Source organism: Lepidochelys olivacea, assembly GCF_965140295.1.
Source record: "Lepidochelys olivacea isolate rLepOli2 genome assembly, chromosome: 10".
NCBI lineage: Eukaryota > Metazoa > Chordata > Testudines > Cheloniidae > Lepidochelys > Lepidochelys olivacea.
The window spans coordinates 66,964,204-66,986,968 of NC_140420.1; the positions used below are offsets into that span (position 1 = coordinate 66,964,204).

General features: G+C 41.9%; 1 protein-coding gene across 1 annotated transcript in view; it reads right to left on the reverse strand.

Annotated features, from left to right (window-relative positions):
• FSD2 (fibronectin type III and SPRY domain containing 2) overlaps positions 1 to 16,669 on the reverse strand; it is a gene marked incomplete at its 5' end in the record, with an annotated part of 28,219 nt that extends 11,550 nt beyond the window's left edge. Inside the window, 9 exons of the mRNA XM_084641262.1 lie at positions 3,241 to 3,373; positions 5,790 to 5,923; positions 6,466 to 6,619; positions 7,831 to 7,965; positions 8,805 to 8,960; positions 11,806 to 11,945; positions 14,635 to 14,873; positions 15,708 to 15,803; positions 15,893 to 16,669. Of these exons, the coding sequence (XP_084497388.1) occupies positions 3,241 to 3,373; positions 5,790 to 5,923; positions 6,466 to 6,619; positions 7,831 to 7,965; positions 8,805 to 8,960; positions 11,806 to 11,945; positions 14,635 to 14,873; positions 15,708 to 15,803; positions 15,893 to 16,669 (1,964 nt within the window). The remainder of the gene's footprint in view (positions 1 to 3,240; positions 3,374 to 5,789; positions 5,924 to 6,465; positions 6,620 to 7,830; positions 7,966 to 8,804; positions 8,961 to 11,805; positions 11,946 to 14,634; positions 14,874 to 15,707; positions 15,804 to 15,892) is intronic.
• Between the last annotated feature and the right edge of the window lie 6,096 nt (positions 16,670 to 22,765).

The window sequence follows — 22,765 nt, forward strand, 5'->3', positions numbered from 1 at the left end:
GATGAGCTATTATCAGGAGAAAAAAAAAACTCTCTCGTCTTACTATATGTTCCATTCTATGCATCCGATGAAGTGGGCTGTAGCCCACAAAAGCTTATGCTCTAATAAATTTGTTAGTCGCTAAGGTGCCATAAGTACTCCTGTTCTTTTTTCTAGCTCCTAGTTCCTTTACCATTGTGCCATCTAGTTACACACTCATCTATGGGCAAAAAGACCTGATATTTTCCATAAAAGGGCTAAGTTTTGTGCTTCCACCCCCAGTACTAATGCAGTGTCCAAACTGCTTCTGTGATATTTACCTGACAGTTCCTGGAAATGGACTCTGTATGGCTGTACCAAATGCATGCTTCACATGGGCAATGGTGGGTTGGTTCTTTTAAATATAAAAAGGCCTAATTTTTGGCTCGAAATCAAAACACTGAGGTCCAAATTCTCTGGGCTAACTACTGTTCTGCACATGGGAGGAGGGTGCTAGGATGGGGGGGCCCTCACATATGCACAGGCACATGGGAATTCCCATTCTGGACCAGACCAGTGATTCGTATAGTCTAATATCTTGCCTCTGAGAGTGGCCAGTGACACATCTTTCAGATTTGGCCTAGCACTCCGGACTCCTGATTGGGCTGAGTTGAAATGCTAAGACTAATGTCATTTAAATGAATGCCTCTAGATTCCAGTTTTTAAAAATGAATCTCAGAATTATTAATAAAAATAGATATTTTGGGCTGTAGTTTAAGCAAGAGGGGAACAATTGGAGCCTGAATCCCATTTTCAGAAGTACTTAGGCCCCGATCTTCAAATATATTTAGGTGGTCAACTCGACTGAAACCAAGGGAGACAGGCACCTAACTCCTATTGAAAAAAAAACAACAAGGAGTCCTTGTGGGACAGTATGGGGAAATTAATTTTTGTAATGACTCATCCCTCTACTGCTACTCACACCTTCTTGTCAACTGTTTGAAATGGGCCACCCTCATTACCACTACAAAATGATTTTTCCTCCTGTGGTATTCTTCTATTAATTGAATTGTCTCGTTAGCACTGACCCTGTACTTGGTAAGGCAACTCCCATCTTTTCATGTACTGTGTATATATGCCTGCTACTGTATTTTCCACTCCATACATCTGATGAAGTGGGTTTTAGCCCACGAAAGCTTATGCCCAAATACATTTGTTAGTCTCTAAGGTGCCACAAGGACTCCTCGTTGTTTTTTGCTGATACAGACTAACACAGCTACCACTCTGAACCCTAACTCCAGTTGAAAATTCCTAATCTGCTTAAGCACATTTGTCAGTCCCTCTGGGCACCTATCTTCATCTGTGGGTGCCTAAATACCTTTGTAAATCTGGCCCTTAGGCTACTAAATTGCACAAATTTTCAATGAATCTTAGGTTCCTAAGGACCAGATTTTAAAATATATTTAGGCACCTAAAGATGTTGAAATCAGTGGGAGTTAGACACCTCTGCACTTTTGAAAATTCTACTAGGGGCACCTCTGTATCTTTAGGCAACTTAATACCTTTAAAAATCTGGCCCTAATGCATCTGAATACCTGTGAGGATCTGGGCCTTAGTACCTAAGTCAGTGTTGAAAATGAGATTTAGGCTCCTATGTCAATTGGGCATTTTTGAAAATTTTAGGCATAGTTAATCATTAGTAAGAAGCAGGTTAGGTGTTTTCCTTTCAATAGCAACAGATAAAAACAGCCCCAAATATCACTATCCATGAAAAGCAAGAATGAGGACTCATAGACACATCCCTGTGTTCCATTACGTGAGAGGTGGCATTGCCATGGCAACTTTGGCAGTGTTTAGTAATAGGGGAGGGAGGAAGGGAACTCCCACTACCTCTTGAAGCCTATGAAGTGTGCAAATGTTGGATCACTGTATTCAAAAAAATATCTAGTAATTATGCTAATTTTCAAATCCCACTGCTGCCGGATTAAGAGCGTATGATTTTGAGTAGTTTCTGTGACATTCATCTTTGGGCTTTGGGCTCTGTGCAGAATTAAAAGGGAAATGAGTTTCAAGGCAAGAGATCAGTCTCGGTGCGCAAGTGTCATGCAATGAGAAGGATGATATAATTTATATAACACAAGCTGAAGCAATCATAGAGGAAATTCTAATGATGCTACAAAATGAACAACAAGCAAAAAAATGTGAAGTTCAATAACAACGTCCCTCTGAATGGCTGGGGCAGAGAAACAGAGCCTGGAAGCCGTTTAAAGGAGTTCTGCTCTGAAAAGGGACTAAGTCCAAAAATTCGGGCTTTTTGAGAATGTCTGAGGGTCAGAGTCTCAGTTCCCAAGCTATGCTCAGCCCATGCATGGTGTAGAGGCAAAAGGTGGCTTGACACTACCTGTCTCCCCTATTCTGGGCGTGCTGGAGAGCTAACACTGAAGTGAGTTTAAAACAATTTTGTTTTTGATTTTGTGGTTCACAGGCAAGTCCATAAAATCGAAACAAACATTTATTTCATGTTGAATCAATAATGACATTTTTTGAAATGTTCAGCAAATCGAAAAATCAGAAGAAATTGCCTTTCGGGTTGAATGAAATATTTTGTTTTGACAAAATCTTGTTAAAGATTTTTTTTTAAACTTTGACCATTTGTAACCGTTGTTATTGTTTTTTAAATATAACTAAAGGAGATTTTAAACTCAAAGTTGTTTCTAACTGAAAAAAATCAGTGTTTTGTTTTGAAAATATCTAAACTAAATGGTTTCATTTGTATTTACTGTGACAATTCTGTGCAATCCACATTAATTTACTAGATGCTTCAGTGTTGCTGAATCTGCATTTTATACTTGAAAAAAAGTTGTGTGATAAGTTTCACCCACCACTGGCTCTTATTCACCACGTTCCAAAGTGACTAGTGATTTTGGTGGCCCAATTTGAAATGCCATAAAGGGACCTAATTTTCAAAGAGCAAGTGCTCAGCACTGAAAAATCTGGCCCCTCTAAGGTGCCTTGCGTTTGGAACCCAAAAATGGAGGCATCTATTGGCACTTTTGAAAAATGAGACCACTATATATTATATACACAGCGCTAAAAGAGCAACATGCAGCCCTGAGGCTTTCATTTGGCATGGTAGAGGTTAATCTGTGCCTAATTTGAACATAAAAAGGGATATCAAGTCAGTAAACCCTTTGAAGAGAATTTAAAATGATTGCAAGTAAACAGAAACAACCAGCTATGAAAAAAGTACATCTACTGTGAGTGCTAAATTCTTACATGTACCTTGTAAAACCGTTATCACGGAAGGGCAAATCACATTCCAGGTTTTCTATTTCACTGCAAGCAATTGTTAATCCATCTTCTAGAACAGACAGCAAAGGATGGGCAGTGTCCTCATTAAGATAAAAGTAAGTGCCTACAAGAGAGCAGAATGGTTGTAATTTATTTGTCTCAACACCTAGAAATTGCATTAAGTAACATATACATAAACTAGCACCAGGCTAGAGAGCAGTGTCTGGATCCAGGTTAGGGTTAATTAGGGAACTGGAAATGGGTCAGAGGCTGATCTTGTGAGTTTCCTCCATTACGGGCCAAAAGCTTATCAACACATCTCTGTCCACAGCCACCCTGATACCGAAAACAGGCCTCATCTGGCCTAGGACTGAAAGCCAGGATTTGGGTTGAGAACCGAGTATTAAGATGTTACACCCTCTCAGAAATACAGTGGAGTGGGTTTTGCAGTTCCAGTTTTGGCTCATCTCCATCATAATCCAAAAGGTATTTTTTAAAAATATTGACTTGGGAAAGAGGTTTAAATTATTCACCTTAGTATGGCCTCAATCCTCAACTGCTACCTGTAAGTGCTGGTTGCAGAAATTGCAGTGGAGCCATTTGAAACTCCCCAGTTCAGGGTCTTTTCGGCCCCTAATGTAGGATTGCTCCAAACTAGTCCTCACTGAGTATGGCCCCAATGGATCAGTGTGCCAGCAGGGGATCACCAGAGCACAATGCATTTGCTGTCCTATTTCTGGGAATCTGGAGCTAGACGGTGCACTGGACCACCTAGGAATTCCCCTATGCAAGGAGAATCTCCTGCTGGGGAGATCCACAAACAGCACAGAGAGGCCCAAGCAGGGCTCAGAAATTCACAGTAGGGTCAAGAACTTTTTGCATTAGAATCTTACTGTAGGTAGCAGGTAAGACCTGCTGGGTCACTGCCACTGCACAGATGACACACTAACAAAACTGAGCAAATCTGAAGCTGCCCATCCAGCAGAAACAAAAGGATGCTTTTCTGTATTTATTTTAATGCTGTTATAACCAGCAGAGAAAGAGAGAAACATGGGGCCCAGTTCATTTTTGCAGTGCAGCTACTGTACATTGGTTCCACTGGTGTGAAGTGGCTATCCAGCAATGGTAGGTGCTTCCCGAGGAACTCCTACCTGCGGGGGGAGGGAGGGGAAAGGAGGTTCACTGGCAATTGCGGAGAAGGCTTAGCTGGCTGCAGGAACACTCAGGGCAAGGGGTATGCCAGGATATTTTAGGGAGTATGGAGGGATGGTGAAGGCTGCTGAGCTCCAGTTACTCCTAACTACCACCATGGCACCTAGAGTTTGTAGTAGGGTTGCCAGTTTTGGTTGGACATTTTCCTGGAGGTTTTATCACTTGACATAATCTTTAATTAAAGATTAATCTTTAATTCCTGGAGACTCCAGGACAATGCCTAGTTTATAGGCAACTGGATGTAAGTTAGAGCAGTCCTCAGGCTGCTTTAACCTGATCAGGGGCCAAAGCAGCTTTTGGCCAGCCCAGCAAAGGGGAAGTGCATAAGTAGCATAAAACAACCTTTGTCCCTGTCTCCCATGAGCCAGCCCCTAATCCTGGCATTGGTGCAGCAGGGATGCTTTGTGTCCAAGGCATGCTGGAGAAGAGCAACATGTGTTGCAGGGGTAATAATGAAAGTGTTTGTTTCATCGCTAGCAAAAGCACTTTCTGATGATAACCTTGGGAATCCATTTTCACTGCTAATGACATTGCTAGCATTCCAATTTTGTGTTTCCAGTTTCCAGTAATATCAGGAGTTTGCATAATGTAGACTTTGTGAAGATAAATCTCTTGGCACTAATCCCAAGAGAAATCAGCATAATCAAAATGCAGTTACTTCAATGCATATACAATACAAGCAACAGCATGGCAATTATTGGTATGTGTTACTGAAAGCAAACACGCAGCGCAAACAGACGTCAAGCCTAGATTGATTTATAGAGGTTGAAATGCCACACACTTGAAAATAACATGATTACGATTGTGGAGTAAAGGGAACCAGACCACATAATCATCCTCATGGCCAATAATAGAAATTCTGTGCAGGAGGGATTTGCGTAACTATTATGAAAAGTGCTGATTGACTGATTCTTCCGTAATTCCCAGAAGTGCCATTTTTATGAGGCAGTAACTTTAGGCGTGAAGTAAAATTACCAACTAGCCCTCCTGGTTTGTCTGCATGTCAACATTTGACATGGTGTAGGTTCATGGATAGTTGGGCAATACCCAGGGTCACTGGGTTGATCTAGTCTCTCAGCAGCATTTTAAAACCTCCGTAATTTTAAAGCAACAAATATAATCCACAAACATCATTTTGAAATGTAGAGTTAAAATGATATGTTTACTATTACAAGAAGTTCAGTTCACAAGAATTACCAGAAGTGTAACTAGCCGCAAGAGATTTAGGGCCTGATCCATAGCCTGTTGAAATCAGTGGCAATCTTTCCATTGATTTCAGTGGGCTTTGGATCAGGCTCTTAAAGCTAATTAGAGATTTATCACAGCACCTGTGGTGTGGATAGAGCCAGGTTCACTTCTCTCACTGGGACCACCCATGTTTACAGCTCTTACAGAGATAATATAACTTTGTCCTGGCTCCAGCTGAATTAGAGCTTCACAATTAGGAATTCCAACAATAGATCTGTAGAAAATAAATAAATGGAAAATTATAAGATGCAAAATAAAGGTAAATTCTTTTGAAGCTATTTTCCAAAAAATACAATTAAATGGTTAGCTTCTCTTTAAACCTAGAACCATTTATTTTACTCTTTCCAGCATAGCTGCTACCCAAGTGAATATAGGAGGGGGAAATGCCTGTTTATTCAGATTTTAAAATTACTGCACTTCACCCACATTCTAATCCCTTGTAAATTCACTTTGCATAGACATTTGTGCAATCAACTTTACCAACGTCACAGAAAGTGACTCCTCTCTTCTATGGAAAGCAAATTTTAAGTTTGCTTTCTGTATGTGTTCACACCAAAATACTAATAGGCGTAGAATTTATCCAGTCAGGGAACACGCTCATGATTCTCCAACGCTTGTGCTGTGCATCATCCACTCGTATATTTCAGGGTATATTGTCTCATCTTTTCAACCTAAAAGTGCTTTGAAATATACTGCATGCCATATGACAAGGGATTGTTTCATATCCCCAGTCTGTGTGATAGATGGCTGACTCACTCTGTAATGATATCTCCATTCTCTCCATTTGTTAGTTTGGACAATTCAACTGTGTAGGAGTCAACAGGATTCATGTTTCCAGATTCCCAGCACACCAGTGCTGCATTTTCACAGCTTCGGCTCTCTTTTCTTTTAATGATAGGAGGTGAAGGAGCTAAAATGTAAATAAAATAGATTCTAAGCCATTTTGTTACGGGATTTTCTATAAGCATGCTTTGTAAATAACATTCTTAGGTTGTTGTTTAATTTCCACAGAATTGATATTAAATGCTAAAAGAAACTCATTCATGACCTCCCCAATGTACAGAAAACTCTCGGGTAGATAAATGCTGGTGCTAGTCAGAAGCGTTCTTTGACCTGTTAAAGTTATGATAACAACCACGAAACAACTGATCAGAAAGAAATGTGAATGCTCGCTGGTCCAGCACTCCTGTTCTTTTTCATGCTGGTTTATCCTTGCCATTGTCCTTTATCTTCACTGCATGGATTATTAATTTAAAACAACAGAGCATCAGCCAGCTATCCTAAGGTCCTAGGAGATCTTCTGGAGAGAGGACTTCTCGCTTTAAATTGCTCTTGGGGAGTTAGATGCCAATGTGTTAGGAAACAGAACAGCAAACCAGGGACTGTGCTTGATTCTGATGCATTTCAGATTTTATGAGGCATTACACAGACTCTACTTAAATTGCCTCTAGTCTGACAGCGTTGCCTATTCAAAAGTGCTCCTTGCACTCACGTTTACTTTTAAAAAAATGTTTAAATTAAACCTAAGCACTCCTGAATTTTGGTGGAGTTAGGAGCCAAATCCAGCTATTATGACTGGCTGCCTCACTCTACGATGGGCTGAACCAAAACCCTGGACCTGAACATACCAATATTTAGGGATGCTCAGATCTGGATCTGAACGTTGTGGCTCTGTCTAATCGCTAATCAAAATCTACCTTACTGCCCTGCAATTACGAAGTGTGACTTGATGGACAAAATGGCAAACATTTTACAAACCTGTAAAGAGAGAGTAGCATTGTCCATTACTTAGATGTAGGAATCAGCAAAGCTGGGTTCCATTCTCAGCTTAGCCAATACCTTGTTTTGTGTATTTGAATAAGTCATTTAACCTCTGAGCTTCAGTTTTCCGTCTCTAAAATGAGTATAATGGGCCTCATGCTTATTTTCTATTATTCTAGTGTAAATCAGGAGTAACGGCGCTGAAGCCAATGGAGTTACACCGCACTAAAGGCACCAAGCCAGCAGAATCCTTTTGAATAAAATATTATTATTATTATTATTATTATAAAGTCCAGAGAGTTGTCATTAACTTCAATACTAAAGTCATTTACTCATATTATAGTCATGAAGTACATTTACCTGTCACGTAAACTGCTCTTTCACTCACTGGGCTGACGCCGGCGGTATTTAAAGCACTGGCCCAAAATTCATATTGTGTATTTGGCACCAGGTTAGTTACTGTGCAGTATGTTTCTTTCACCTTTAGCATAAGCTCTGAAATGAAAAACACCAGGTATTCATGCAGTTCCTTTACACAGACAATCATCCTTCTGAACCACCGCCCCGACTGCTGGAAAACATTGCTTTTTATTGTGCCTCTGAGCTGCGTGTCACACCATCCTTCGGTCTTGTCCATTCAACTAGCTCTGAGATCACATTGCTAACTCAGTCGTGGTACAGTTGTTGGTGCCCTCATCCATCTGTCATATATGGGTACATTAATGCAATGAAATATCATCTTCTCTAGTATTAATACTACTCAAACAAAACAAAAATTAATGGCTAAAGATGAAGGTCACTCACTGGTCACTGGAGCTTCTTCAGAGTGGACTGTACACATTCCCATGCACTGTCAATTTATCCGAACAGTGGAAATGTGCAGAGGCCATTCAAAGAATGTTGTTTTCGTAATTTGGATCTTGTAAAGTTTACATGGGTTTGTCTTTCCTTTCTAAACAGCCCATTCAGCACTCTCAGGCCTCCATCTATGCTGGAAAATTGACAGTGCTCTGGAACAGTTTTTGACAAGTGGTCCAAACAGTATCAGCTAACGCAGTTTTGTAACTGGGGTGGCTGGGCAGGAGGGGAGAGTTGCAGCTTATTGCTGGTATTGAGCTAAACTGCAAAATGATTGTGGGTTTTTAAGTTGACACATAGATAATCTGGTGATCTGTGCTCTAAAATACCTCAAGTTAGATCAGCTACCCATCCCCGGAGCACTAGCAGCAGCAGGTAGAGCTGTGTTGACTTAAACCATTTTTGAGACTGGTGTAGAAAATAGTTTCAGAAGCCACTTGCTTTCTGAACTGGAATCTACATGTGTCCCATCTTACCAGCTTGCTCCTCACTAGGTGTGTCGTCACTGACTTGTTTATAATATAGCTGGTAGAATTCGACAGTGTCATCTGAGAATAGGCCCCAGCATACTCTCACAGAGGTGCCAGTCGCTGAGTTGAGAGCTTGGGGATTTATCACCGGAGCAGAAGGAGCTGAAATGAAGACAGATATATCAGTTTATGAACCCAAAACAGTGATGAGAGGAACAGGATCTTTCCCTCTTTAACATTAAATGGCATGAGGGTACTTTCCCTCTGTGGAAGCATGGTAGTTTACTAACAGAGAAAAACCAAAAAGGTACCTAGTGTGCATTGACATAGTCCCATTTCGAACAGTACTATATTGATGAGGGAACTTTTCAGAGCCCATCAGCAGGGTCTACACGGAACTGTTAGAGTGCAACACTTAGAACGTGCTACAGTTTACACACACACACACTCACCTGCACAGCATAAACCAGCCCCATGTTAACACAGAGCCCTGACTCTGATTAGAGTCTACATACACTGGGCCTGATTCTACCCTCACAGAGGGTATGTCTACACTACCCGCCAGATCGGAGGGCAGCAATCGATCCAGCGGGGATCGATTCATCGCGTCTAGTCTAGACGTGATAAATCGACCCCCGAGCGCTCCCCCGTCGACTCCTGTACTCCACTCCACTGCCGCGAGAGGCGCAGGCGGAGTCGACGGGGGAGCGGCAGCAGTCGACTCACCGCGGTGAGGACACCACGGTACGTCAGTCTAAGTACATTATTCACGTAGCTGAAGTTGCGTTACTTAGATCAATCCCCCCCCCCCCCAATGTAGACCAGGGCTAACATTGGTGTGCATCATGCGTAACACCATTAAAGTCGGTGTGTAAAACTAGTGGGAATGAGAACCAGGCCCCTAGTGTTTGGTCCAAACTCGCCCACTTCCTGGGATTTGCTTTAAATCAACAAAAACATAAACCTCAGCCTAAGGCAGCTCCCTAAACTTGGTTGTCTCAGGCATTAGCCTGAGAGCCGCTGGGCCTGTGCATATAGGTGAATTTTACTCTTAGTGAAAAAGGGAGCGAAAACTGGAAGCTGTCTCATACCACACAGGATGCAGAGCTAACAGGATGAAGGATGCTGCAGCAGAGAAGTCTGTAGTGATCTGCACAGATAAAGCTTTTAGTTCTGGTATTTAGGAGCCTCTGGAGGTAATGTTGAATGCACAAATGTGAGGGAACATGTCAAACACTTGGCTTGCATAATGCTCAAGGGCAAACAGGTTACATGACAAACATTTCAATAAAACTTTTTAAAGGTGACCAGCAAAAAGAAAAAAAAAGGGCCATGCCTTTTCTGACTCTTTATGATATATAAAGAAGGCCTGAAAGATCTTATTTTCAAAGGGGATTTTTTTTTAATCATTAGAAAGTCAAACCTTATGGACCCTGTTTTCCTTTGTGAAGTCCAGGGATGACTGGAGAACTACAGGGTAACATCAGGAGAGCAGGCAACTGATATCTGATTAATTGAGAGAAGTGGTTCAGACCGTTTTAAACTTTTGCTTTTTGTTTTTTTATTAATCTCCATTTAGTACAATGAGCTAGAAGGAAAGACAAGTTTGTTACAGAGTCAGCACCACTGCTACTTCAAGGAAAGGCTGAGAAAACTCTGAACCCACTTCTCAGGGGATGCAGGAGGGGGGCAGGATGCAGCAGGGGGCTCAGGGCAGGGGGTTCGGGTGCAGGAGGGGTGTGGGGTGTAGCAGGGGGCTCAGAGCAGGGGGTCGGGGTGCAGGAGGGGTGTGGCAGGGGGTTCGGCTGCAGGAGGGGTTCAGGGGGTCCAGCCCGGTGCACACTGGGGCAGGGCAGGCTCCCCGCCTGCCCGCCCTGCCTCCACGCCACTCTGGAAAGCGGCTGGAACCTTGCGAAGGGCGGGGGCACAGGGGTCTATGTGTTGTCCTGGCCGCACCTCCAGGCACTGCCCCCCGCAGCTCCCATTGGCTGGGAACGGGGAACCACGGCCAATGGGAGCTTTGGGGGAGGTATCTGGAGGAGCGGCCAGGGCAACACACAGACCCCTGTGCTCCCCCTCAGGTCCTGGCCGCTTCCCAGAGCGGCGCAGGGGCAGGGCGGGGAGCCTGCCCTGCCCCTGGTGCGCACCGGGCCAGAGCTGCTCTAGGTAAATGCTGGGGGGCACGGGGAGCTGTCAGGCCGCGAAAATAACCCCGCGAGCCGCATATTTGAGACCCCTGTTCTAATTATTAGTCAACCAATATATACAGCCATATGCTCACTGTTACATCATAGGCAACTGAAGAGCAAGTGAGGGCTGGGGATCAAACTCACAATTTATAGTGGCAACTGACCATCTCCAAAAAGGTCAATAGAAAACAGTTCATGGAGCACATTTTTTTCAGTGCAAAAATTTAGACCAGTTCTAATCACTAAAGCAGCATAAGGCTATACTGTCCTTTACAATAAAGCTCCTTTACACCAATTTTGAAATTTTTACACCTGTTTTATACTCCTGAGGGAATTCACTACGAACAATGGGAACAATTCACGAAGCAGACAGGCTGCTACATTCTCCTCTGCCTGAGAGAACAGAGCCTGCCCCATACCTACCTCGTCAGAAACACCCCAAAGCCCTGCCCCTCCACACCAAGCATGCTGCAAGAGCGAGCAAGAGGGACAGAGTGTGTGTGTCTCTCTCTCACACACGACTGCCCAGCCCTACCCCCCGCACCGAGGTGGTGATTTATGTGTCTGCTCTAGGTGCCCAAACCAACCTGTCTGCACTGCCAGGGAATGGGCGCATGACTGCTCTTGCAGCTTCCCTTTGCTTCCCCATCAGAAGTCATTCTTCTGCGGGCAAGCAAAGAAATCTGCGGGGGCCATGAATTCTGCCCATGCGCAGTGATGCAGAATTCCCCCAGGAGTAAATAATAGGCTTCCATTCAACATGACATTGATAATGAGTTTTAAATAGGATTGAAATAAGGATCAAATAGAATGCATACCTGCGATGGTATTAATGGAATCCATTAGTTGCTGAACATCAGAGAAATCTATGACTGTGTCTTCAAAGTCTGGCAGTGTTGAAAGCTCTAAATCCATATCTTTTTTTAAAAATTCTCTCAGCCTGTAAGTGTAAAAGAGTCTAATTCCTATAAGATGATAGTACCATCCTCTCTGAGAGATCCTTCAGGCTACAACATCAGTGTTAACAAGAAGAGAGAGCTCTTTATTTTACCATTCAATAAAGAAGCTGCCTTATCTGACACACTTAAAAGAGAGCAAAGTCCTTTCTTAAATAATGTCTAGGTGGTTGCACAAGACATACCTTGGCTTCCATTTGTCACTTGCTCACATCATGTATTCAGAAATGTATTCTCGAACCTGCATAAGATTAGTGCTCACATTTCGTTATATCCAAATTGGGCCAAATCCTGCAGCTCGTTCTTACAGTCCATCCCCTTGTCATTCTTGGTCTTGCATTGGTTTGGCTGGCATGCTAGATAGGGTGGTCCCAGTAAGCAGGTGATAGAGAACATTTTCCACTAAAGCTCTAATTCTGAAGGAAGCGAGCTGTTGCCTCCAAAAACTGCATTCTTGCTTATTATTCATATTACAGTAGTCAGGACAGGGCCTCATTGGACTAGGTGGTATACAATTGTTAAAAAGAAGAAGGCGACCCTTTTTTCTTCTACTTGTTTTTATGATGGACTGAAATGAATTAAAACATACATTTCGCATTTGATTTGGCATATCCCAGGGCTCTTTTCTGACCATTACTATATTTCATGCTATCAGTTTTGAGCACCCCGGCTGCATTTACTAAACCTCCTTATTAATGTATAAATAAGCTTGTTACGAATCTGTGAATGTAGAGAGCCCAGTTTAGGCAGATTTTGTATCCAGAGCATTTCTGTAAGACTTGAGCAATCCTGTTTTTCAGTCACTGCAATCAGTTTTCTATCACTAAAGCAAAGTGACACTGATTTAGTTATGCTATGTCTCTTATAGATGTGCTTTATTAAATTAGTTCAGAATCAGTTTCAAGCTGTTAATCTTGTTTTGGAGACTTTTCCAGCAGCAGTTTAAACTAGAATGATGAAAGATTTGCAGACCTCTAACTCCGAGCTTCAGTAACATTCAGTGCACCCTTACCAAAGATAGAGCGTTGTCACAAAATCAGTAAATACTTGAGAACACAGGATGCCCAACATTAGCATTTTCAGAAAATTATTTTGGAAGAGAAGGAGTGAAAAGCAAAACAAAATACTACTGATATTACCTGTCCACCACGGGTACTGCAGCCTATAAAAAAGAGAGAGAAAAAGAGAAAGTCTTCCACGGATGCAGGACCAATTTAGCTTATTAACCCAAATGCAGACTATACAACACCAGATTCGTCTGACTGATTTTGTTCTAAATGCTGCCACATAGAACTATAGAGCTTGTTTTCTCATAACACTTCTGATCCCAAGAATGAAGTTCAGGCTTACTCTTATTTTCAGCTGACCAGATCCTGAGCTAGTTTGCAGTAGGATTGCATGGGATGTAAATCAGCACCAACCAACCTCCGTCCCCACATACCCAGCTTCTACTAAATCAAGACTTGCTATCATGCCCACAGATTGTCTCAAGCAGGAACAAGCAGCATCTTGGAGGTGAAAGGGAAAATCTGTGGAGAGATCTGGATGTTCTTTGCAGATATGAAGGGAAGATACATTTGTTGAACGATCTGGCTCCTTTTCCCGTAGAAATAACAATGCTCCCCACTCCCTGTGATGGACACTTATTTGATGAAGACTGAGCACCACCCATTAATAAAAGACAAAGCTGCCCAAACTTTGCCTAACTGAGGGCAGGCTGGTGATTTTCCAGGAGTCTGAGGGCCACCCTGATTTGAATTCAGTGAGGCAGGCTGTGGCCACTCTCATCTATAATATAGAGATGCAGCCCAGGGAGGTTCCAGGTCACAGCATGTGCTGCTCATCTCAATCTGAGCAGCATGCCTGAACCTGCTGGCTGCATGAGCTTGTGATCAACATCAATTTCCTCCCCTCCACGCTACATAAGGGGAGCATGCTGACCTCAGAAGAGACTGAAAAAATGGTTACTAGGGCCAACGCAAAACTGCTTCAGGCTATTCTCAATGAAGCAGCAGAAAAGGGGAATGTCAGATCATGAAAAGCGCTCAATAAGCCAGATCAAAATAGAAGAGATCCATGAGGTTGGACTTCAAGTGATATATGGTTAGAGGAGGAGCACCTGTCAAAGAAAAATATTTCTCTAAGTTGCTTCAACGGCAGGTTTCATTAATCATTTTGCAGGAGTCCCTAGTGTGTGCAGTTGGGGCCTCCTATTTAACTGCATATTTGAACTTCCTGGCAAAATGAGCAAAACAGAGTGAGGGGGAACAACATCCTACTGAAGCATTAATCTGCCTCTGTGAGCCCAAACTAGAGCTAGAAAGCTAAGACTGCATGCGGCAATGAACACTGCTAAGCACTTCAAAAGTTTCCTAAGTAGTTAGACCTGGAGAACAAACAGTATTTTCCCCAAGTCAGAATGATACTCATGAATCATTGAGTTTACCAGTGACAGACCTCTGCTGATGCATGTTAGTAATGTTGAATTTATCATGATTAAGTTAGTACTATGTGCAAAGCACCTGGAGCACTCACATCATCATAAAACTGGCAAGTAGAGTGCATGACCAGCTTTGAATGTTCTATGGAAATTCAATCACTCATGATCTTAGTGCTGGAGCCTTCGACTCTTGACTAGACAGAATTGTGAGGAAATAGACCATCCTTAAGGGGTCATGCCAGTTTAATTACTTTACCTTTATAAAATCAGCTTTCTCCTTGTCCTTGCACAGCTCCTGAATTGTTTCCATCAGCTCCTTACAGGTGTCAAGATTTTCTCCACAACTGACCAGTTGCCCATACAAGGCTTCTAGCTTCTGTTTCTTCTCTTCCCCAAGGCCTTCTACCTTTTCTTCATATCTCTGAGTTAGCGTTTGCATCACTTCATTGTAATGCATCTCGAAGTTCTGCTCTTGGCGCCCAAAATTCTCCTGGAAGTCATTTGGGTTTTATTTTATTCATCTAAAGCCCGAGCCAAAGCCCACTGAGGTCAGTAAGAAGGAAAATCTTGCTGGTATCAAATCAAAGTGATTGTTACAATGGAGACAATTTTGTTACAGATAAATAGTTACTAGACTGTAATATTATCATTAGATTATAAATAATGACCATATTTTATAACCGCTATTTATTAAACTCCCTCACCCCCGACAATGCACTGGGGATGTTAGACATTCATTCCAGATATAATACAAACATAGGAAAGTATAATAAAAATAATACAAAAAATATAATAAAACTAGCCTCTAAAATAAAAACTAGAAACACAAATAGGTGCACATTCCAGTTATAATAAGTAGGTGTTTCCACCTATATATTTGCACTGGGGGGAACCGTAGCACCCCATTGGGGATTCATGCATTCACTCTAGGGGAGCTGAGCAGCTAATGCTTGTATCCTTACTCTCCTGAAGTGGGGGGTCCAGTAGGAGGGAAGATTTAAGTGGAAATCTGGGCTTCCTTGCCAGCAGCTTTTTACTGTTTAGGCAGCGCTGCCTGGCTGTAGCCACCCTCAGCTACCTTGTGCTACTGCAACCTCCCTTCACTCAGATTTTCCACTGTCGGGGCCAGGCACCCTGGGATGTGCTGGAATAAGCCAGGATACTGCAGTGCATTGTATCATGTTACATTTTGTGCTCGGTAACCATGGCCTCTATTGCTGTAATTTCTCATCCTGTGTAAAAGTGAACACTGCAGTCTTGTCAAAGCAGCTGTGTACTCAGTTGGTCCCACATTGTGGAGTTAACCAAAGAGCAAATTGCTTACCTCTACAGTGATGAAAATTTCCTCCAAGTGACTGGCAAAGTTTTCCATTTCAGTAACTTGTTCTTCTAATTTACACATGTTTTTCTGAATCTCCTCCTACCAAACCAAGCATTGTTATTAATAGGCTTGAATACTATTTAACAGATATGCAGAATAATGGAAGAGACCACTTGGATAATTCTTACCTTTGCACTTTCCACTGCATTGGCAAGCTGGGTCACCTCATGGTCCTTATGGTCACCAAACAATTTGTCAAAGGCTCTAATTGGAATCTTGCAGGTAGCACAATAAATATCAGCAGCTTCCTCTTCACTGTTTGGCTGAATACTTTTCTCATCTTGCCAGCCAGCCCTCCTAAGCTCTTCTTCGGAATGTTCATGATTATGCAACTCATCATACGCTTTCCCATTGTGTAGGTGTTGAGATTCATCTTCAGAATCGTGGCCAAGACATTCCTGTTCCTCTGTGCTTTCCATATGTTTTTTATGCTGAGAGCCGTTTACTGGTGAACTGCTCTTTGGTGCATTATATGTGGAGTCATATGATCCTGCTGCTACGCCTTCCTTGTGAGCTGGTGTCTCTTTGCTCTCTAAAATCCCAGACGTAGCTATATTCCCACCAAGAAGCTCCTGCTCTATTTCTTTATCCTCATCAAGTCCATATAGTTTTGTTAGTTCATCAACTTCCTTTTCCAAGTCATATGCACTTTGGTCAGAACTGCAGAAATCTTCCCCTGGCCCTGTTGACTCTTGGCTGGTTTCGCCCAGAGCCCCATCTCCACTTCCAGCTGGCTCTTCAGGAAAGATTTCTAATCTTCCATTTGATTCATAGAGATCCATGTGATAAAACGTTAAGCCTTCAGGCTCATTTTCATTAGATTCTGGAAACATCATGGACTCTGATGGATCAGTGGCTGGATCTAAAGCTGCTGTATCACTACTGAAAACAATTTCATTCTCCATTGCAATGGCAGGGCTGAATGACAGCAGTACTGTATCCCCAATAAGGCCTTCCAGATGACCAGATGAAATGTGTTTTAGTCCTTCAGAATAAAAAGAAAAGAATTAGTCAGGTGTTTGCTTTAAAACGCACAGACAGAAGAGGTTGTGTTTAGGACTGCTGTTGATCTGGACCTAGGCCCTGCCTAGAAAATACCAGAGTTAGTAGATGGATTTCCCAGCAGGGCTCCACTTTTCTCAATGGATCTGCCATGGCTGATCCAAAACACACCTAAGGCCTCTTGTTTGCATGGGGACAGAAAGAAAAAATGGAGAAAGATGTTCTGCGGAAGTGGCTAGTGGCAACCAGAGTTTCCAGCAGAACAGGGGGAAGAACAGCCTAGTCAAGGTGACATGCAGGAGTGACACAATACGAACATCTTGAAAAGCAGTTTTGTCACATCCTTCTGTTATTATATTGGATAATGGTAACGTGTCAGTTGCCAGGTGGGGCCAATACCAGGGACTAAACTGGGGGACCTCCAGAGCTAAAAGTGTAACTCCACAGTTTGTGCTAATGAACCAACGTGTCAAGTAGAGAACTGTAAGACATGCTCCGTAGACTTCTTAGATTTTAACAACTAAATGCCCATCTGCGCTGGGCATGCTCCAGCCTGGGGCTGAAAAGGAATTTCCCTGCAATTGCAGCTGTGGGCTGCTGTGAAGCGCACCAGCTCTATGCCCCTGAACTGAGTGCATGGAGGGAACTTGTCTCTCCTTGCTCTCGGTGACCCCTGTGCTGGGTCCAGGCAGCTCAAAGGAGAAAACTGCCTGAATCAAATGCAGAGAGGACAAAAGATGGACCTGTGAGGATGAAGGAAGGAGTAGATTTGTACAAAGAGACTGGGATTGGCTGGGCAAGGAGACTGGACTGGGAGCCATGGAGGGAAGCCATGGGGGGACTACGAGCCAGTAATTGGGAGTGGGATGGGGAGGGGTAGATGAGGTGCCTGGAGGAGACTGGGACTGAGAATCTGTGGGGCAAGGGGAAAGAAGTGAAGGGGAAGGCGAGACAGATCTAATAAGGAGCCAGAGTGCAATGGGAAAACTGGGACTGGCTGGGCAAAGAGACTGGGACAAAGAGCTAGAGGGGACATACTGAAATTGGACAAGGAGCCTGGGGATTGATCTTGGAACTGGGAAGCAGTGCAGATAAAGAATGCGAGCAAGTGGTGGGATGACCAGAGGCCAGGGTGGTGAAGAGAGACAGACTGCATGAAGAACCAGGAAGGGAGAACTGGGATGAGAAGCCTGTGGAGTGGAATTGTCTGGGTGGAGGAAAGACAGGCCTGGGACAGAGACATACTGAAGAAGACTGCGTAGAAGGGGGTTGTGTTTGGAGGAAATGGGCAGAAGAGTCCGTGCCCACCAGAGCACACTACCCACCAGAGCCTTGAATGGAACCCAAGATTCCTGAGTCTCAGCATCCCTCTGCTGTCAGCAAATATCTAGCAAAGAGTGTCTCACCCACCTCTAGTGCTGGTCCGCCCAGAGGTTGACTTTTGAGTGCTTGACTTTACAACGTGCATAATGTTCTTTTAACGTTGGGTTTTTTGGGGGGTTGGAGGAATTGCATGTAATTTAAGTATAATTTTCTAAATACATTTGTATAGATTCCTACATATGTATCAAACTATTTCTGTATCTATAGACACGTAGAGGCATGGAGACACCCAGTTACTGAAGCTGTATGTACATGTTGTTCATCATGGCATAAAAGCATCCTGTTTTACTGAAGTAATGCACTCCACCTCACAACCTCCTACTGTGTTTTGCAAAAGTCCTCTCATCTTTTATTGAACAGTCCCCACCCCTGGTCTTCTAGCAAGCCTGGAATTAATATCATAATAAGAATTTATGTTAATATTCAGAGAACATTTGGTGTGCTCTGTCAGGTTTGAAAATTCACTATAACACCATGCAGCTCATCAGCACTAATAAGATCATGGCCATGGAGAGCATAAATACTTTTGTTTTTGTCTCCAGCGGTTTATTGATATGGTTAAAGAGTTTGTAGAAATGCTTCAAGTGTTAGTTCAAACATTTCCATTGCATGTTAATGAACATATATCACAGTTACATTCTCTATCTAGTCACACCTCAATTAGGCATTTTAAGGCTCCTAAAATGACAATGTGGGTTTCTTCCTCTCACAGAAAGAATCAAAACTGTCAGTCATCATCAAGCTTATTGAAGCCATTTTAGAAGCTTGCATAATGACAGGTTTCAGAGTAACAGCCGTGTTAGTCTGTATCCGCAAAAAGAAAAAGAGAACTTGTGGCACCTTAGAGACTAACAAATTTATTTGAGCATAAGTTTTCGTGAGCTACAGCTCACTTCATCAGATGCATGCAGTGGAAAATACAGTGGGGAGATTTTATATACACAGAGAACATGAAACAATGGGTGATCAGGTAAGGTGAGCTATTACCAGCAGGAGAGAAAAAAAACCTTTTGTAGTGATAATCAAGGTGGGCTATTTCCAGCAGTTGACAAGAATGTGTGAGGAACAGTGTGGGCGCAGGGAAATAAACATGGGGAAATAGTTTTACTTTGTGTAATGACACATCCACTCCCAGTCTTTATTCAAGCCTAATTTAATGGTGTCCAGTTTGCAAATTAATTCCAATTCAGCAGTCTCTCTTGGAGTCTGTTTTTGAAGTGTTTTTGTTGAAGAATTGCCACTTTTAGGTCTGTAATTGAGTGACCAGAGAGATTGAAGTGTTATCACTACAAAAGGTTTTTTTTCTCTCCTGCTGGTAATAGCTTACCTTACCTGATCACTCTCATTACAGTGTGTATAGTAACACCCATTGTTTCATGTTCTTTGTGTATATAAAATCCCTCTACTGTATTTTCTACTGCATGCATCCGATGAAGTGAGCTGTAGCTCATGAAAGCTTATGCTCAAAGAAATTTGTTAGTCTCCAAGGTGCCACAAGTACTGTTCTTTTAGAAGCTACAACCTTTGGGAGGTTTCCAAATTGCCATTTAAAGCTCTTACAGTTTCCATTAGCTCCTATTCATTCACATTTTTTTCTGTGATTTTATTGATTTCCTGGCAGTTAATTGGCTAACAATGTTTTATTAAGACTTTTTTTCTCTGCTTTTGTGAGAGATTAAATTTTCCCTTTTAAAACATGTATCATGGAATAACAGCCAATTCCCAGCAAAATGATTGGTTCACAGGGATCTTGGCTTAATAGACATTAAATATTACTATCACTTTAGAGGTGAACTGGTGAGAATTTCTGTGGAAAATATTCCATTCTCCAGAGTTACGTTGGTGTAACTGAGAACATAGTCTAGCCTCTGCTTTTATATACAAACACAGTCATTGAAGATATGAAAGTTGAACTTTGACTTAACACATTTTACGGTACCTAAAAATATTGATAAAAGGCAGACCATATTATATATGGCACAGGCAATAAAATAAATCACATTTATATCTTGGGAGTCATGCAATATTAAAATATTAAACAGGACAATAGTTTTGAAATATATTGAGAAGTCTAACTTCTGCAAAGGTTTTTCATAATTTAACAACCAAACATTCTGTTTTACAAACTATAAATTATCTGCTGCTAAATCCAAAACCAAAATAGCAAGTATTTTGCCTAGTATGTTGTAATTCAATTACATAAATTAAAACAAGTATAATTAAAAGTGTCTGGAACTCTCCTGCCAAAAAACTTTCTGGATTATGTGGTTTGCTCAATTTACAAACATAGATACAATTACAGTGCAGTATGTTTAAAGTCCTTGAGGTTCAACAATACAAAACTTATAAGAAAAGATGAACTCTTACTACCTAAAAACTTGCCTTCTTATCTTAAGAATCCATAAATTCTTCTTATAACCGAGATGAACCAAACATCACATCTATTTTTCCTAGCAAAAATTTATTCACATGAAGGTAATTCCCTGCCAGCTTCCTGTGACTGCAGCTGGAAGACATATTAAAGTAATTCTAGACAGTTTCTCAAATGACATGTCAGCTATGAGCAACAGTGACAAATATAGGTCTGCCCCAGCTGTCATTCAGCTGCACACTACTCAAGTGTCACCAGGAAGAATGTCATACACTGAAAAAATGACTCCAAAAATTTTGTGGGGTACCCAGGCTTGAAGTACTTTAAACAATTATGCAATGCTCCCTTAAAAATAGAGAACTCTGCTGATATTATTAAAAGTGTCTGAGATGTCTGTCGGTGAACCTAGACATGTTTTACAAGGTAGTGAGTCAAGAGTAAGTAACATTTCTTATACCTTATGTAGGGAACATATATTCTCTCTCTCTCACACACACACACACTCATGCATGCATGCACTGACCTGGTTAAGTTTAAATATCTGTTAGCTTCTTTATAAAAGTTTAAAAGGCACAATCCTGCTCCCACTTCAGCCAGTAGAAGTACTGCCATTTAGTTCAATGGGAAGCTAGATCAGATCTTAGAAAACATTATGGTACAAGTAATTAATTTGTATATATATTTTTAAATACATTTATTTCTATTAATACTGTACCAGTACATACATCTTAAGACTATCTGGAGGCTGAAAATGACAAAGAAAGCAGCTGCTAGATAGGTAAGTGGAGTGCACTGGTATATCTGATCAAAGAACAGCCCCTATATCATTAATAATAATTATTAGAAATTATTTAGATTGCAGTAGCCCTTGTGACTTATGTGTCCAAACAAATCAACTGAAACTGAAGTATGTAATACTCTGTAGCTTGCAGACAAGCTACAGAGCAAGCATTAATTGCAGACGTTCTTGAATGCCTTGCAAATTATTTACCCATTTCCTCTCTTGTATAAGCCTTGAGCGACTGGCAGTTTTGTGTTTAAAAGGACAGTGCAGTTATTGTAGCCTCAGAAATATCTATTTTGTGTTTCACTGGCCACACAGGCTCACAAAGGAGAATTCTCTACTTCACATTATTTTTGTGTTTCTTCCTCTCATTCTTCCTCTCACTCCTGCTGTTTATCCACTAAGTGATGAATTATGAACTGACTCCCAGTGTGGCGAGGCTCATTCTGCATAGACTCCTGGCATCTCCTCTGGTATTTTTGAAGTCAGAGAGGAAATATTTCCACATTAATGGTGCAGCCTTAGTTGCAGCCATTCTCAGTATTTTGTCAAGATTGTCTGTATTAATTTTCAGATTAGAACCAAATTTTGCTCTTGGTTATCTTGTGTAAATCTGGAGTAACCCCCTTAGGGTCATCCTGATGCAAAACTGGCACTCATGGCGCATGCCGTTATTTTGGAAGGCCACAACAGAATATTTGCTGAAATTCACCACTGTACAGTGCCTGCAGCAGGGCTCTGTACTACCTAAGTCCTACTTAACCTTTTAAAAAAGGAGCTGTAAGTGGGAGTTAAGCCTTGTGCTTACCCTCTGCACAGAGCTGCCTTTGACCCGCACTCACTCTGGTTCATTTTTTGCGTACTTCAAATTACTCAATTTGGAGGGAAATGTGTTTTGTTGATGAGGTAAATGTATCCATTCGAAAGTAGGCAAGTTCTATACTTGCTCTTCTCACTTGATCCTGTCACTGTTTTGTGTCAATGATCACAAATGGTCAGGCCTCAATACAGGGCTCAGATTGAGTTTTTATGCATTGGTGTGCTATACCGGCACTTTCCTAGTGACCCCGTAAGTTTCTCTATAATTTGTGCTTCCCTTTTAAAGTATGACGGCTGAGACAATCTTCAGAATTTGAACTGATGCAGTGCTGTTTCGGTCTACAGAACAGTAGATAGGGACACTAGCTTTAAGAGAGGTGTGGGTTTCCTCCTTTTACATCAAAGGGGTATTAATGCTGAATGCTAATGATGACAATTTAAATATCAACATTGTTAACTCTTTTGCTGCTGATTTTTGCAGAAACATTTAGCAGCTCTGGGATTGGGGGCAAAGTACTATCACCCTTTCCATCATTCTGACCCCAGCCCAGTATTATCTTTCATCCAAAAATTACCATTTCTAGTAGCAGCATCCTCTTAATATCATGCTGAGACATTCAGGTTGAGAGAACATAGTGCCGA